The 18096-nt window shown below is 39.5% G+C and overlaps 1 protein-coding gene across 2 annotated transcripts in view; it reads left to right on the forward strand.

The window, feature by feature from the left end:
• Positions 1 to 18096, forward strand: part of golm2 (golgi membrane protein 2) — an 83687-nt gene that overhangs the window by 21036 nt on the left and 44555 nt on the right. For both annotated transcript variants that reach the window (XM_087981313.1, XM_087981314.1), the window contains exon 3: positions 12965 to 13019. In XM_087981313.1, the coding sequence (XP_087837439.1) occupies positions 12965 to 13019 (55 nt within the window). The remainder of the gene's footprint in view (positions 1 to 12964; positions 13020 to 18096) is intronic.

The following is an 18096-nucleotide window of genomic DNA, read 5'->3' on the forward strand; positions in this document are numbered from 1 at the left end:
ATACCCCCCACACACTTCAGCTGCAGTGTATTCCGAATGCATACCACCCTCTATTTAAAAAAAAAAGTTGCCCCTCAGGTTCCCTTTTTATTCTTTCCCCTCTAACCTTGAACTGATTCCCATCCCTGGCGAAAAATACAGTGCATTCACCCTATCCGTGCCTCTCATGGTCTTACACACTTCTATAAGGTTCCCCAATCTGAGTGTCCTATGCTCTAAAGAAAAATCTCCTAGCTTGTCCAACTTCTCCCTATATCTCAGATCGTTGAGTCCCGGCAACATCCTTGTAAATTTTTTCTGAACTCTTTAATAACAACATCCTTCATAGCAAGGTGACCAAAACTAAATGCAATACTCCAAGTATGGCCTCACCAATGTCCTGTACAATTGCAACATGACTTCCCAACTTCTATACTCAGTGCCCTGACTGATGAAGGCCAGTGTGCCAAAAGCTGCCTTCACTACCCTATCTACTGTGACTCCACTTTGAGAGAACCGTGCACCTGAACTTCAAGGTCCCTCTGTTCTACTACACTCCTTAGGGGAACTACCATTCACATGAAAGTCCTATTTTAATTTGACTTTTTTCAAAATGCAAGACCTCACACTTATCTGTATTAAACTCCATTTGCTATTTCTTGACCCACTTCCCCAGCTGCAATTTGAGAACCTTCTTCACTGTCTATGACATCTCCAATTTAGTGTTATCTGCAAACTTACTAATCATGCCTTGTACACTTTCATCCAAGATATTGATGTAGATAACATACAGCAATGGGCCCAGCATTGACCCCATGAGGCACTCCACTTGTCACAGGCCTCCAGTCCAAGCATCCTTCCACTATTACCCTCTGCTTCCTACCATCAAGTCCATTGTGTATCCAGTTTGCCAGCTGCCCCTGTGCAATCTAACCTTCCAGAGCAACCTACCATGTGGACCCTTATCAGAGGCCTCACTGAAATCCATATAGACTGCGTCTACTGCCCTGCCCTCATCAAACTTCCTGGTCACTTCATCAAAGAACTCTAACAAATTTGTGAGGCATGATCTCCCAGCACAAAGCCATACTGACTACTCTGATAGACTGTGATGCAAAGGGAAAGCAGGAGGCCAGTTTTGTACAGCTGCAGCATGACCTCGTGGCTCCAAAACTCAGTCACTCTACCAATAAAAGCTAACACACCCGCATGCTTTCTTAACAACCCTGTCAACCTGGGTAGCAACGTTAGGGGATCTATGTACTTGGAAACTGAGATCTCTCTGTTCATCTACACTACCAAGAATCCTACCATTAGCCCAGTACTCTTTATTCCTGTTTCTCCTTCCAAAGTGAATCACTTCACACTTTTTTCACATTAAACTCCATTTGTCACCTATTTATTTAGCTAGTTTCTTTTGACTATTATTCTTGATTTCCTGATAGAACTGATCACTAAATTTTTGATTTTTGAGAACAGTGCTGCTGCCTGTTTGTGTGTAAGTAGTATTTAGTCAAACCTAGGCAATAGCTTGACTTAGCCAGTAAGCTGCCAATAACATTGCAGATCATGGAAAATAAACACTTAACCTGGTCTGATTTTTTTGTTTTGTTTTATATTCAATATCAATTTAAAATCTAGCCTTTTACACTGCTTCTAAAATTACAACACTTCTTCACATTACCTGTATATAGAGTCAGAAGCCATGTTTATATATGAGCTCTGATCTCTCCTTGTATAGCATCAATCAGACAATGGTAGAAACGTTGATTCTCTGCAGGGGGAAAAAAACCTTATTGTGATTTGCTCGAGTGTTGAGAACTAGTATTAGCAACTTGAGAAAAAGTACCAGGCAGAGTTAGGAGCAAGGTTGTAATACAATAGAGGATGGATCAAAGCTGGGTTTTGATCAAGGGTTGAATTTTGATTTCGGAGGATGGTTGTGGGAGTGAGGAAGCTTAGAAACTTATCTCTGGTTTGAGAGAGAATACCATCAAAGTCTGAAATAGAGGTCGTGCTGAACCTAGTGTTTAGAGACAGCCTCAGGTAATACGCATGCTAATTCCCAATGTAGCTGCATAGAGGTCCTGCTGTTGTGGCCTGATCTACTGCCTAGTTGTAATGATGAAAGAAAAGAACAATGTTCCAGGCCTGACCTGCTCAGCACCTCTTACTTCTGAGGCCCTATGAGCGCCAGCTTATACCATCTCATTCTAAATCTATTCCCCCATGGCCCGTTGTATCCTGCATGACACCAGTGAGAGCAGTTCTTTGACCATTTACCCACCATATGATCTACGAAGTATGCATAGAGGTGTGGTTGGGAGCCCAGATAACCATTAATCTGTTGAAACAGCTGTACTCTTAGGAACAACATTGCTTAATTGCCCATTCTCTTTATATGCTTCATTTTATAAAATACATGATAGTTATTTACATAGTTTGGGTGTTTGCAGTTACTGTTGTTGATAGTTTAAAGGGTCTGGATGATGACTACATTTCTAATACTGTGGTGAATTGAGATTTTTAAGATTTTAGCAAATTATGAATGACATTTTTAAAAACACTTCTCACAATTCCTATTGCTTCCACAAGATTTATATTATCTGTTTTGAGTGTATAGTGGATAAACAAGCATGGAAGTGACACACAGCTCAGCATGGAGGGTAAGAAGCAGCTTTAGGGAGGTTGAAGAGGTATAACTGGGGAACAGGGATATGACTTTTGTGGGGCTGTGAACCGGAAGTCCTTCAAAAGCTGGCCTGGTTTAATGAAAATTGTAGGGATCTAAGACATGCCAGACCCATTATGGAGCTGGCCAGCAGTTCAGGGTGCGAGCTTGCAATCAATACCAGCCTGCACAACTGAACCATGCAGGTGGAAGCTAAGAGAGCCGAAAGTGGATTTGGAATCCTAGAATTGGATCCTGGCTCCTTGTTTTGTAACTTCACAGTGTAAATCCAGCCACTGTGTGTTCACAACTTTATTTGTAGTCTTTGAGATTATAATTTCACATAATTAAAAAGGTTTTGTCTGATTAACATTGTCAGTCAAAGCTGTCCTATGAACAATTAGATTGAGCATGTGTTCTCCTGATGCTCTGTTTGGAAGCTCACTGTCAGTCATTATATGGAACCATGGAAACAAGGGTGATACCAGGTTTGTTTCCTGATTGAATTGAAATTGCATAATATCAAATCAGCAACTAGAGCTGGTAAATTAGCCTCTGGCTCAAGATTAAGGGAGCAAAACAATGTAACCAGCAATCTGCAGTTTTCTACTGATACCTTGGTGTTGTAGGAGGAAGAGTGAAATTCAGCTCTTGCTTAACTGGTCAACTTCCCAGCCTCAATCGCTGCAACTGTGTGCATTTGAGATGTCTGTACTAAAGAGCTGTATCCGAGCAATAGGCAATGTAAATGAGAGGAATTGGCAGGATGTTTGGGGGGGGGGGGGGGGGGGGGTGGAGCGGAGAGAGAAAGGAGAATCTAGGGGGGGGGGGTGTGGGGAGAGAGAGAAAGGAGAATCTGGAATAAAACCATAAACTGCTTTTAAAGATGCAATTAACATCAGAGTAGGTTTAATGCCATGATTGAAATAAACTATAAGTCTCAAATTATCGCCTTCCATGCGATTCCTGGTTCATTAGTGCTGAAATGAAAGCCTGTAAACTACACTAATTGCTATAGGATATAGTGTCGACAATTTTTAATGTGTGGGTTTTTGAATCAATGCTGCAATCCAAGCCTATTGGAAAATTATAATCTCAGCAAAAAGGTACTGCACTCCTTCCATGTCCTCTGAGATGATCTCAATATACTTTGTCACCGAGATCATTTAATTCTGGTTATACTGTAGCTGAATTCAGTAATTCTTTTCTTTGCACTGGCAAGTGAATATACTATCAATTCCATAAACCAGGTACAGTAACATTTGACATTTTTGTCAGTAACTGAAAATTTGATCCAAACCATAGAAAAGTTTTGCTTCCAGTTTGGTTGAATACAGTATTGATCTATACGGCAATTGATGTTATTGCTGCACGTTTAAGATGAGAGTTGGCATGTTGATTGGGACTCCCTTAGTAGCTGTGATAAATTTGTTTGCTGTTGCTTTCCGGTCTCTTAAATTCCAATAATCACTTGGTGTGAATGAAAACCAACATGCCAACCTCATCTGAACCTGTCTTCCAATCTGTGGTGGTTTCAGATGGATCTGATCACTTGACTGCTTGGTAGACTCCTCATTTAAATTCTTATTTACCTTGTGCTACCTTTTAAACTCTGTAAACTTACAATGTTTACCTAAAAATGCTTGCTGAGTTGTATTGTTTTCGATTTCACTGTCTTTAAAACCCCACAACCAAACAATGCATGGAAGTGTCAATAGAAAACAGCAGATTATAACTTTCCAACTCCAGTTGCTTATTGCTACAGTGTTCAAAAGTAAACTTGTTGATTAGATTCTGTTCCAATATGGCAGTGAATCCTTCTGTTAATTACACCAAGCACCCAGAAAAGCTCACCTCTCCTCGTAAACTGTTAAAGTATGAGTGACCAAGAACTCCCAAATTCCACTATTTAAAGAAAATAAGATCAATTTACACCTTAACTCTAAAAGTGAACATTAAGCAGCAACTATTCACAACTCTAAGCCCCTGTTTCTCTTAACTGCTTATTATCTGCCTTCAGCTCTATTACAGTATACTCTTCCAATTTAAAAAAAACAACAAAATTGCATCAACTTGATTTCAAATCCATACAGTGACTGTCGTCTCGGTGTCTGTCTTTCGGCTGAAGATCTCCTTGGGTCGTCGTCATTCTTTTACTGCAAAGATGTTTCAGGATGACAGTTGCTCTGTCTGACTTCTAAAACACCTTTTTTTAATACCCCTAACTTCGGATCATCTCATTGGTTTGATGCTAGCAAAAACAATAAATTCAAACTCTGTTGGTTTTAGTAACCTGGGGCATAATTTAAACTGGTTAAATTTGAATTGCTGTTAAAACAGCAACCAACTCATATCTATTTCACAGCCAAAGGTTACATATTTTCAATTCTCCAGTACTGAGACTGCTCGTTAGTCACATGACAGGTGTTTGTCAGCTCTCAGTTCAGAACTATCAAAGGTACAGTACCCGCCTTCTACTTTATAACAATCCCCACTTGTGACATGTTTATACTTGTGATGTGCAATTCTTTTGGGCATGAGACTGAATCCGTTCTATGGATTTTAATGTTAAAGTAGGATATTCACAGTTACATTTAACTGCACATCCTAAATTAAGATAGAAATTTAATCAAATGTAAGATGATTTTTAAAAACACTGTCATCAACAATTTAGATCAATCTTTAGAATGCTCTGTATCTTACTTTTGACTAACTGGACAGTTGATGTGCATTCTGTCACTGGTGTTTTCTTGTCTTTCTATGCTGGAAATTAATCAATTTGTGCAGCCTAGATAATTAGCTTTCCCACTAAATGGTGTTTTACATTTGTGAAGTGTGGGTGTGTTTGACCAGCAGTGAGTAGCAGACACTGCTATTCCACTGACCTGGTTTAAAACTGTGTCCTTAATTGCACTGGATCCTTTGAACCTCCCAGTGCCACCTCCAGTAGGGATCCAGTGACTAGAGGATGCTGCTCCACATTTTTGATAATTGAATTCCCTACCCTCCACAATCAACCCTGTACTGCTGCTCATCCTCCACATTATTCATTGACTCCACCCAACAAAAGTTATTATCAAAGTAAACCATTGTCGAGAGCATTGCTTAAAGAAAAAATAAATTCTTTATCTAATAAAGACAGCAAATGCAAGGCTGGGAAGAAGTGATCCAAAGGGGATGTTAAAATGTAAATAGTTGTAAGCTTGCATGACGTAGTAATACATTACAGTAATTGTTTTTCTGTGCTAATTGGTAGCAGGTTGGGAAAGGCTGAGGCACTTGGGGCTGTTTTCATTGGAGAAAAGAAGGTGTAGGGGTGACTTGATAGAGGTGTACAAGATGATTAGGGGTTTAGATAGGGTTGACCATGAGAACCCCTTTCCACGTATGGAGTCAGCTATTACAAGGGGGCATAGCTTTAAATTAAGGGGTGGTAGTATAGGACAGATGTTAGGGGTAGATTCTTTACTCAGCGAGTCATGAGTTCATGGAATGCCCTGCCAGTAGCAGTGGTGGACTCTCCCTCTTTATGGGCATTTAAACGGGCATTGGATAGGCATATGGAGGATAGTGGGCTAGTGTAGGTTAGGTGGGCTTGGATCGGCGCAACATCGAGGGCCAAAGGGCCTGTACTGCGCTGTATTTTTCTATGTTCTGAAGTTAATGCTGTATATTAAGTTGGTTTTTTTAAAACTGGGAAAAGGTTTCAACCAGCTGCCAGTAACCTATAAATTGAGCTTGGAGGATTTAGTAGCAACACCAATTTTTAATCCATTTTCATGATGCCTGGTAATAAAATTTCACTAAGATGTTTTTCAGCAATGGTAATGTCTGTCGATAAACAGTATTTCATTTGTATTTGTCTAGTGTAGAATGAGGTTATGGTGTGTAGCATGTGCCAAGTACTATATTAACTAAGTTGTTTCTCTTAACCAGCTCCTGCTGAGGCGCTGCACACCAGTTTCTTGTAGCTGACTTGCAAATCATAAGACTGGACGAGGCAGTGACATAAGTATTTGGTCTGAAAATAATGGTAATCTAATTTGTGGAGAAAGTGCAGAAAAAGTAATTATCGCTGAAAATCTAAGTGGAATAGATAACACTGGAAATATTAAACAGGTCAATTAGCATTCATGGGACAACAGTGAGTTAACATTTCTAGTGTCCCTAAAGCTCATGGAGTACCCTAGAAACATGTTACTTCCATAGATACTAGTTGTCTTGAGTGTTTCCATCATTTTCTGTCCTTTTTTTTAAAACATAGAGCTGACCGCTCAATAGCAGTGCCAGATTGAAGTTTCATTCGAAAACTTGAGTACAGATCCCAATTCACAATCTAGGTCCTTCAGAATGAGTGTTACCAATCTCAGCAAAAATCTTCCAAACAATGGAGGAAAATTAATGTGAGTGACATGCTATTCTCCACCTGAGAAGCAGTAGATTGGACAGTCTCAATATGAGGACAAAAGTTAAGGATGCGAACTCTGGAGAGGAGACTCATAGGATTACTGTTTTCTCCCATTCTGAATCTAATATCTGGGGAAAACATTCAAGGGTTAAACATCCTGGCACGTATGAATTTGCTTGAGCATTCAAATACATCGCCAAAGTTGTTGATTCTTATTTGGTTTCTTATTCACAATTGTTGGTGTGAGTGAAATCTAAATCATCAAATTTGTTTTTATATATACCAATAATTATGCAGTGTATGGTTTTCTTCAGTCTGTTGTGTAACTGCAAAAAATAGAGGTTTAGCACAGTAGAAGGGGAGGTGATGGTCATGTGATATTACCTCTGGACTGTTAATCCAGAGACCCAGGTGATGTTTTCGGGACCCTGGTTTGAATCTTGCCACAGCAGATGGTTGATTTTGAATTCACTAAAAATCTGGAAAAAAGAATCTAATAATGACCATTGTCGATTGTTAGAAAAACTCCTCTTGTTTGCTAACTTCCATTAGGGAAGGAAACTGCCATCTTTACTTGGTCTGGCTCCAGCAATGACTCTTAACTACCCTCTGGGCAATAAATGCTGGCTACCAGTAATGCCTTCATCCCATGAATGAATAAAAAAGTACTTAATCCTTTATAAAGGTAAAGTCACCATAGTCTTACCAGACCATAAGCCTGCTTTCTCATTGAGAGAGATGACTGGTGGTGGTTTAACCTGAGGGTCGTCACATTGCAGGTGAGGGGGCAGGTTGAGAAATCAAGTCCTTCATACTACCTTAGGCTAGTGTGAAAACCTCCTCCTAAACTTGCTTAGCTTGATGTTCTTTTCAGATGTGGCTCATGCCTGAGAGTACTGAATCTAATTTCTACTGCAGTGTTGGTTTATTTTGCAGTTCAAATAGACAAAGAGCATGAACTTTACAAAGTACAGTACAGGCCCTTCGGCCCTCGATGTTGCTCCGACCTGTGGAACCAATCTGAAGCCCATTTAACCTACACTATTCCATTTTCATCCATGTGTCTATCCAATGACCATTTAAATGCTCTTAAAGTTGGTGAGTCTACTACTGTTGCAGGCAAGGGGTTCCACATCCTTACTACTGAGTAAAGAAACTACCTCTGACATCTGTCCTATATCAATCATCCCTCAATTTAAAGCTACTTCCCCATATGCTAGCCAACATCATCTGAGGAAAAATGCTCTCACTGTCCACCATATCTAATCCTCTGATTATCTCATGTCTTAGTATACCTTTCAATCTTTTTCTCTCTAATAAAAACAGCCTCTCCTCATAAGACCTTTCCTTCATACTAGGCAACATCCTGGTAAATCTCCTGTGTAAAATAATTTACACATTTGGCCTTGTACTTAACTAAATGTTCATTGTATCAAACCCTTAGGATATTTAGTTCTCTGTGCATTTCTCCTTGTAAAATGGCATTTGATTCTATTTGAATAGTGATAGCACATTTGTAACAACAATGAGAGCATTTAAAACCAATAACATAAGCCAGGAAGAATCCAATTTTGAGAAGGGTAGTCTGAATCGTATTCGGTTAACTAAAACTGTATTGTACGTACTGAATTGTTCTGTCAGGTGATTAAATTTTTATTATTACATTTCTCACTCAAGCTAGTTTTTTTTATGTTAAGGTCTCTGCTAATTGGCAAGTAACTAAAATAAAGTTTGAATACCTCATTAACAATCATGATTTTGAAACAATCAATACAGTTAAATGCAATGTACGCTTTTGAAATTTTAAAATAATTGGAATGATTGTGAATGTTGATTATATCAGTAGGGAATAATAAATTTGGAGTCGTAAGCTACATTAGATCATATTTATTAGAGTGCTCCTCTTTTAATTAGAGTAGAATTATATTGAACTTTAAGTAGGTAAGTTTTTTTTTTGGCCAAATATCTATGATAGTATTTATACTCCAGTCATGATTTGGCGATGCTGGTGTTGGACTGGGGTGTACAAAGTTACAAAATCACACAACACCAGGTTATAGTCCAACAGGTTTAATTGGAAGCACACTAGCTTTCGGAGCGACGCTGTGCTATAAATTCTGTGTTACGATCAAGCCCTCCACAATCACCTGATAAAGGAGCGTCACTCCGAAAGCTAGTGTGCTTCCAATTAAACCTGTTGGACTATAACCTGGTGTTGTGTGATTTTTAACTTTGTATACTGCAGTCAAGCACTCTTCTTTCTATTATTTTCTCCTTAATGTGTGGAAGCACGTATGTGTTAGAGTACATTGCGAAGAGTGGTGCAGCAATGGAAGTGTTTAATTTTTTTTATTCATTCATCAGTGTTCCTGGCTGACCAGCATTTATTGCCCATCCCTAGTTGCCCTTAAAGGTGGTGGTAAGTTGTCTTCTGGGACAGCAGTCCACTTGCTGTGGTTTGATCCACAATGCTGTTAGGGAGGGAATTGTTGAATTTTGTCCCAGCAACAGTGAAGGAACAGAGGTATTTCTAAGTCAGGATGGTGAGTGGCTCGGAGGGGAACTTGCAAGTGATGGTGTTTCCATGTATCTTGTAGATAATGTACACTAACTGAGCGGTGGAGGAAGAAGTGGATATGGTGTCAGTCAAATAGGCTGCTTCGTTCTGGATGGTGTCAAGCTTCTTATGTGATGTTGGAACTGCACCCATCCAGGCAAGTGAGGAGTATTCCATTACACTCCTGACTGGTCTTGTAGATGGTGGGGAATCCAGGGGTTACTTGTTGCAGTATTCCTAGCTTCTGTTTACGTGGTGAGTTCAGTTGAGTTTCTTGTCAAAGGGAACACCCAGAATGTTGTTAGTGGGAGATGTTCAGTGATGTAACACCACTCAATGTCAATGGGGAGTGGTTAGATTATCTCTTATTGGACTGGTCATTGCCAGGCATTTGTGTGGCACAAATGTTATTTGCCACTCATCAGCTCAAGCCTTTTTATTGTCCAGGCCTAGTTGCATTTTAAAATGGTCTGCTTCAGTATCTAAGATGTGGTGGTAGTGCTACATTTTGTGCACTTATTGGCAACTATCCCTACTTCTGACCTTTTATGGAAGGAAACAGTTACTGAAACAGCTGAAGCTGGATAAACTGAGGACACTACCCTGAGGAGCCCCTGCAGTGGTGATGTGGAGTTGAGATGGCTGACCTCCAGTAACCACAATCATCATCCTCTGTGCCAGGTATGACTTCAACCAGTGGAGAGTTGGTCCCAATACCCTTTGATTTCAGTTTTGCTAGTGCTCCTTGATACCACACTGAGTCTGTCACACTCTCCTCAGGAATTCAGCTTTTTCTGTCCATGTTTGAACCAAGGCTGTGATGACGTCAGAAACTGGGTCACCCTGGTGGAACTCAAACTGGGTGTCGCTGGACAGGTGCTACTTAACAGCACTGTTGGTGACACGTTCTGCCATTTTACTGATGATTGAGAGAAGACTAATGGAGTGGTAACTGGATGGGTTGGATTTGTCCTTTGTTTACAGGACAGAGCAATTTTCCACATTGTCGGTTGTTGCTGTACTGGAAGAGCTTGGCTAAATATGAAAATGGGTTTTTTCATTTGAGGTGTCAGAGCTGCATTGAGCCAACATAGAAATGACAGAAACCGGTAATTTAAAATGAATGGTCTTTTTTCATTAACACCATTAATATGTATCAAGTTTGGATGGTGGAGAATGCGATGTCTACTGAGGTACTTTGAGGTAGTTGAATTTGTAAAGACAAAGGAAAATGTGAGGACTGCAACAATGGATTAGCTGATGTAGGAATGTGGATAGTTGTTATGGAAAAAAAGGCATTCATTTTGGTGAAGAAACTGCAGTCAGGAATCTGCTGTTGATTAGAACCTTGAGCTGCAAACATGACTGTAGAAGTATTGTGGATATTTTGAGTTTTAAAAAAGTGCATTTGTATTCTTTGTTGCTAAGTAAATACTTGGTCATTTAAAGGTTAGTTTTGATCAAATTGAATTGAATAGTTTTGATCAAATTGTTTGAATTTTTTTTCTAGCAATGTGCATGGACCTTAAAATAACAATTATTTGTCCTATGCACTGCAACTAAACTAAGTGTAACGTGACATTATGCTTCCATGCTTGTAGTAGACAGCAGGAAAATATAACTTTTTAAAAAATGGGGACGCTTTTGATTAACTTTAACAAAATTGGGTGCCATTATAAAATCCAAAATTTGCTTGTGTTGGATTGTGAAACTATTAATTTAGAACCCACTGTGTAGCCCTGAAAAACAGCTTTTTCTCAGCAAACAGATTTCTGGAATGAAAAAACTAAAAATGACAATGATACAGTCGAGGTTTTCCCGCCAATGATGCTGATGTTAGATAATTGCTACCTATTGCATGTCAAGGATGTTGGGAAGCAAATCCCCATGGGGGTGGGGAAATTATTCTAAACATAAATTGGCCATGAAATGTACACTTTTAAAACCATTTTTGACTATATCTTGGATTAATTTAAAATGAAACGTATGGCATGCAGTGATTCATATTAATGGTTTTAATGAAAAAAGACCATTCATTTTAAATTACCAGTTTCTGTCATTCAAAATTCAGATTAAACCTTGCAACAATCTATTAAACATATATATTAAGGATTGTAATAATCTTCCTCTCGGGAGTAATAACTTTTAATCATACATATGTTTGAGCTATTTCAATGCTATAGTCAATATAACAGAATACAGTGGGTGCAACTTTCCTCTAGTACGCATGAAACTATCAAGTAGCTACATTAGACAAGATGCTCATTGTGCCAGAAAAAAGGGTAAGTTTCTCATTTCTTCTATGAAGTAAAACAAAGGCAAAAGAAACAGGAACAGGATATGGATCTTATTTAAAAAAAAATCTTTTAACCCATTCTAAATCTTTTAGCTCTTGACACAATTGTCGCTTGATGAGCCTTATCAGTTTTCCAGTTTCTTGGCCAAATAGCCATTCTTCGTGTGAACCAGTGCAGTAAGTTGGTACCAGCACAATGCTGGAGAAACTCATCAGGTCTGACTGCATCTGTGGAAAGAGAAATAGTTAATTTTTTTGAGTCTGCCATCTTTTCTTTCCAGAGTAGTTAATTGGTAATTTGACTCTTGAGGATTCTGGAGAGTGAATTTGTTTGTTCTCCAGCAACTATTGATGTCAATCAGGAAGTTCTAATTCTATTGAGCTCAGATATATTGAGGCAAGTTATAACACAGCAAATAAGATCAGCTTTCATTGACTCTTCATACCATGCGTTGTTCATAGTCTTATTACTCCCTTTCTCTAATCTTTCTTGACCATGTTATCCATACCGTTGGGAAAACACTATTCTTTCATAACTACCTCTTGTACCACTCCTGTCTTAAATACTATTCATTGGAAGTCATGCTATCAATTATGTTAACTCTGGAATTCCTGTCCAAAATCTCTCGACTTTCAACTTCTTTAAATTCTTCTAATGCTCACCTCTGACTACTTTTAGTTACCCTTTCTAACTTGTTATTCTTAAGCTGTGCTTCAAGTTGTTAATCAGACTTTTCCAATGCACTGATATTTATTCTTCAAAGAGGCTGTAATAATGCTATTTATGATTTGAGAAAGACCGAGGATTAAACAGTATTTTCCAGTTTGTACTGTGCAATGTTTAGTAAACTTGATGATTCGGTTAACATAGTTAGCCTTAAAAGACTAAAACTTTGTTCTGTTAGAATTATCAATAGAAATAATTTTAACTTTGAAATAATTTAGACTAAAATATTCACAAGCTTTGGTATGGCATACTTAATTTATTTAAACATGTAAATTTGTCTGCCATAAAGTAGATTGTCACAATTCTTTTTTCTTTTTCCCATTAAGGCTAAATTTCAAAATAACATAACAGACCAGCTATCTGTGATCCATCGGTTGCAAGGTAAGAATTGAAGGATTAATTTTTTTGTTAGCCAGTTGCTGTCTTCACCTTTTGGCTACAAGTGTAGTTTACCACTCATAATTCCTAGTATTCAGAGTACAAATACAATGCTGCCAACATTCCCACTTTGTGCTAGTACGGTGGTGTGCTGGTAATGTTAAGCGTCTTGTAATTCAAAAGCTGTGTTTTTCTACCATAGAATCTTGATCATTTTTAGAAATTACGTTCAAATTATTAGTGAAATTGTGTGAAGCTGCCAGATTGCATTGTACGTTTTTTTTATTAGTGGGTGGCACGGTGGCACAGTGGTTAGCACTGCTGCCTCACAGTGCTAGAGACCCGGGTTCAATTCCCGCCTCAGGCAACTGACTGTGGGGAGTTTGCACGTTCTCCCCGTGTCTGCGTGGGTTTCCTCTGGGTGCTGCGGTTTCCTCCCACAGTCCAAAGATGTGCAGGTCAGATGAATTGGCCATGCTAAATTGCCCGTAGTGTTAGGTAAGGGGTAAATGTAGGGGTATGGGTGGGTTGCGCTTCGGCGGGGCGGTGTGGACTTGTTGGGCCGAAGGGCCTGTTTCCACACTGTAAGTAATCTAATCTAATCTAAATTAATGAATGTTTTAGGGAAGGAAACCACCTGTCCTAACCCAGTCTGAGCTATATGTGACTCCAAGCCTACAACAACAGGGTTGACTCTCTTGCCTCTGGAACTTATACCAGCCTTTGTAATAATGTCCACACTTTGCTGAAATTTTTTTTTTCTCAATGATGTGCAATTTCTAACTCTTCTATACTCCAATACAATTCATCCTTTCACACCATTAAAAAGAACTCTGGCCTTTAAGGGATCAAGAAAAATGTAATGGTATGTTGATATTGCTGGCTGTCATTTATTGGCCATTCCCTAATTGTCGTGGAGGTGGCCATTTTGAATGCAGTTCCACAGAGGTCAGTGTTGGGACCATAACTAGTCAAGTTATACACTAACGATCTGGACAAAGGAACTAAGAGCATTCTTGCTAAGTTTGCGGAAGACAAAGGTAGTTGGAGGGGCAGGTAGCATTGAGGAAGCTGCGAGGCTGCAGAATGGCTTAGACATTAAAGGAAAGTGGGCAAAAAAGTGGCAAATGAATATAATGCAGGAAAGTGTGAGCTTATGAGCTTTGGCAGGAAGAACAGAGGCGTGGACTATGTTTTCTGAATTGGGATAGGTTTTGGAAATCCGAAGCATAAAGGTTCTTGGGAGTTGCAGTTCAGGATTCTCTTTAGGTTAACATACAGGTTCAGTTGGTGATTAGGGAGGCAAATGTTCTATTGGCCTTAATTTCAAAAGGGCTAGAATTCATTATTGACTTTCTGCGGGATGTTCCTCATGCGCCCCTACACGTTAACAGCACAGGTGGAACGAGTGGAGAGTGTCAAGCTCCTGGGCGTGGTTCATCCACAACAAGCTTTCTTGGACTCTTCATGTGGATGCACTGGTTATAAAGAGTCGTCTTCCTCAGGCAGCTGAGGAAATTTGGCATGATGGCAAATAGCCTTACCAACTTTTATAGGTGCGCCATCGAGACCATTCTGTCTGGATGTATCAATACCTGGTATGGCAACTGTACTATTCAAGATCAGACTGTTACAGAGAGTGGTGAACTCTGCCCGGACAATCACAAAGACCAACCTCCCATCTATAGAATCTATCTACCAGGCCCGCTGTCAAGAAAAGGCCGCCAGCATTCTCAAAGATCCATCCCACCTTGGCAATGTTTTTCTACAACCTCTACCATCCGGGAGAAGGTACAGAAGCCTGAACACATGCACCAGCCAATTTCGAAACAGTTTCTGCCCTACTGTTAGAATACTGAATGGACTCAAATTCTTAATATTCGCCTGTACCTGTGTTTTTGTTTTTGCCGCTGTTTACCTATTATTTACTTATCTATGCTACTTAACTCTGTGATCTGCCTGTATTGCTCACAAGACAAAGCTTTTCACTGTACCTCTGTACATTTGACAATAAATTCAATTCAATATACACCCTCAGCAGAACAAGGCTCTTATCAGACCGCATTTGGAATATTGTGAACAGTTTTGGGCCCGAATCCAAGGAAAGATGTGGTGGAGTTGAAGGAGATCTAGAGGAGGTGTACAAGAAAGATCCTGGGGGTGGGTGGCTCGTCATATGAAGAGCAGTTGAGGACTCTGGATCTGTACTCCATGAAGTTTAGAAAGAGAGGGGGGGTGGAATCTGATTGAAACTTACAAAATACTGAGGGTCCTGAACAGTGTGGGCATGGTGATAAATTAATTAATACTCAATACAAGCTGCTCCTACAACTACCTCAACTAAACTTTGTCACACCCTTTCTCCTGTACAAACACCATGTCACATCTGTTGTGATGATGCAACCTTCCAAACTAGTGTTTCTCAGATGGCTTTGATTGTTAACTAAGGGATACCCTCCATCACCGTGTTGAACCACTGTAAAGTTCCCCTTGCCCTCACCTATCTTTTTCCCCAGCCACTATATTTAATAGACCATCCTCCATTTATGCCAAATTGTGTGTAGCCACCTGTAAATACATTTTCCCCTTCATTTTCACCATTGTGAAGGGACAGTTCTTTCCATGATATTGTGGTCCATTCCTCAATCATCCCCAACATCCTCTCCCCTTCTGACAACTGCTATCCAAGCAAACATAGAAGTAACACCTGCTCTTTTACCTCCCCAGTCCTCATTGTCCATGGTCCCAAGCATCGGTCCAACCAGTCCATGCCAAACATAATCCCAAATTAAGCTAGTCCCACCTGCCTGCTCCTGGCCTATGTCCATGCAATCTTTTCTATTCATGTACCTAGCCAAAAGTCTTTCAAATGCTGTAATTGTACCCACTTCCACCACTTCCTCCCAAGTTCATTCAACATGCAAACCACTCTGTTTCTTTTAAAAAAAAATTGCCTCCTCTCTTTTTAAAATCTCTTTCCTCTCACCTCAAATGTGCCCCATAGTCTTGAAATTCCTCATCTGAAGGAAAAGTCAATTGCTATTAACTCTCTATCCACACCTGTCATTATTTTATAAACTTCCACCAGATTGCCTCTCAACCTCCAATGCTCCAGTGAAAAAAGTCCCTGCCTCTCCAGCCTGCCTTTATAATGCAAATCTTCCATACTTGGCAACATTCTGGGAAATCTCTAATGAACCCTCTCCAGCTTGATAATATCCTTCCTATAACTGCCCCTCCACCTGAAGCAGCAATTTACATGTACATCTTGCAATGTTGCCTCCTTCATACAAGGAAGACCAAATGCAAAATAGGTGATTGCTTTATGGAGCATGCTCTTGTTCAGTCTACAAGCTTCTGGTAGGCTGTCATTTTAAATCCTCCAACCTAGATCTTGTGCTGATACCTCTTTCTTTGGTCTGGTGTGTTGTTCCAGTATAGTACAGTATAAGTTTGAGTAACAACACTTCATCATTTGATTCTGCACTTTTACAGCCTTCTGGCCTCAAGATTGAGTTCAACAATTTGTGCCCCCTAACCATTTTTTTCCTTTTACACTGACTGCACTGCTAGAGTTTTATTTTTGTTTTAAGACAGCAGTGCACCTGCTCCAGGCACATCCTTTGTTTTTGTTTTGTTAGTTGAGCTGTCATCATTTCCCTTTGCCCCTGTAAAACTAACTCTTGTCATTCACCCTGACATGTCTTCCACCTTGAATTTCTTTTTTTTCCCAGCCACCCATTATTGAAAAGCTGATGTATCTTTAACTTATCCTAGCTTGCTCAGAAAATGCTTTATTCCCTACATGCGTTTGAAATGCATTTTTAATCATACTTTCCTGTGTGTTGGAAGATCTGCGATGAGGGGAAAAAGACAGCAGACCTTCCCCTGTTCCTGCATATCCAGGACGGTGGCCATTCATTCTCTTGAGCCTTTTCTTATTGGTAAAAAAAATCATAAGTTGCTTCTATTTTGGTAATAAGCTTTTAAATATGAAGGAATATTTCCATCATGACTTTGAATGGGCCCGTCCTATGGATAATATCCTAAATATCAAATAGGCATAAAAGCATCCCAGTGATATCTTTTGCTGTTTAACGTTGTTGCTGCAGTTTGGAAATCGGAAATTATCCTGCCAGATCATTTTAATTCCCCTTCCTCTCAGATTTCTTAACATGGCAGCTTTTTTATTAGGTTTAAAAAAAAGTTGACTCTTAACACTGTTCCTGTGAGACAGCATTATGCTACTACAGTGAGTAATGGTATGCTGTGGTACTTAAATGTACAAAATTGACCGAATGGGTTAATTTTACCAATGCTGAGTGGAAACAGGCTATCTTTCCCTGTAGTTTCCAACTAATGAGCCCTCTAATGGATAGAGGGAGATAATAGTTACTAGGAGTAATAGTCAACTTTTCAAAGAAAATTTTTGAATGGAATTAATTGTCATTTAATGTGATAATTACTATTAAAAGTTAACATGCATTTATGGGTATTCTGGTACTGAAGCAGTGGATCAATATTCTCAACTTAACCATGAGCTTGTACATTGTTGTTCAGTATGCTGTTAATTTGTTGGTTTGCTTTTGAAATGTAGGAGCTCTGTTTATTTGATTTTATTGTAATCGCATAGAGCCATAGAGTCAGATGTACAGCATGGAAACAGACCCTTTGGTCCAACTTGTCCATGCTGACCAGATATTCTAAACTAATTTAGCCCCATTTGCCAGCACTTGGCCCATGTCCCTCAAAACCCTTCCTATTCATATACCCATCCAGATGCTTTTTAAATGTTGTAATTGTACCAGCCTCCACTACTTTCTCTGACAGCTCATTCCCTACAAGCAGCATCCTCTGTGTGAATAAGTTGTCCCTTAGGGCCCTTTTTAGTTTTTTTTCCCCTCTCCCCCTAACCCTATTCCCTCTAGTTCTGGATAGGTTTAGTGAGTTGGAGTTGAGAAGGATATAAAGTGACCTTATTGAAATATAAGACTCTTGGGAAAGTTGACAAGATGGATGCTGAGAAGATGTTTCCTTTTTGGTAGAGTTCAGAACAAGAGGACATAATCTCAAAGTAAGG

Source organism: Chiloscyllium plagiosum, unplaced genomic scaffold (genome assembly GCF_037043375.1).
Source record: "Chiloscyllium plagiosum isolate Xiang-an unplaced genomic scaffold, Cpla_swu_hap1 HiC_scaffold_39, whole genome shotgun sequence".
Classification (NCBI taxonomy): domain Eukaryota; kingdom Metazoa; phylum Chordata; class Chondrichthyes; order Orectolobiformes; family Hemiscylliidae; genus Chiloscyllium; species Chiloscyllium plagiosum.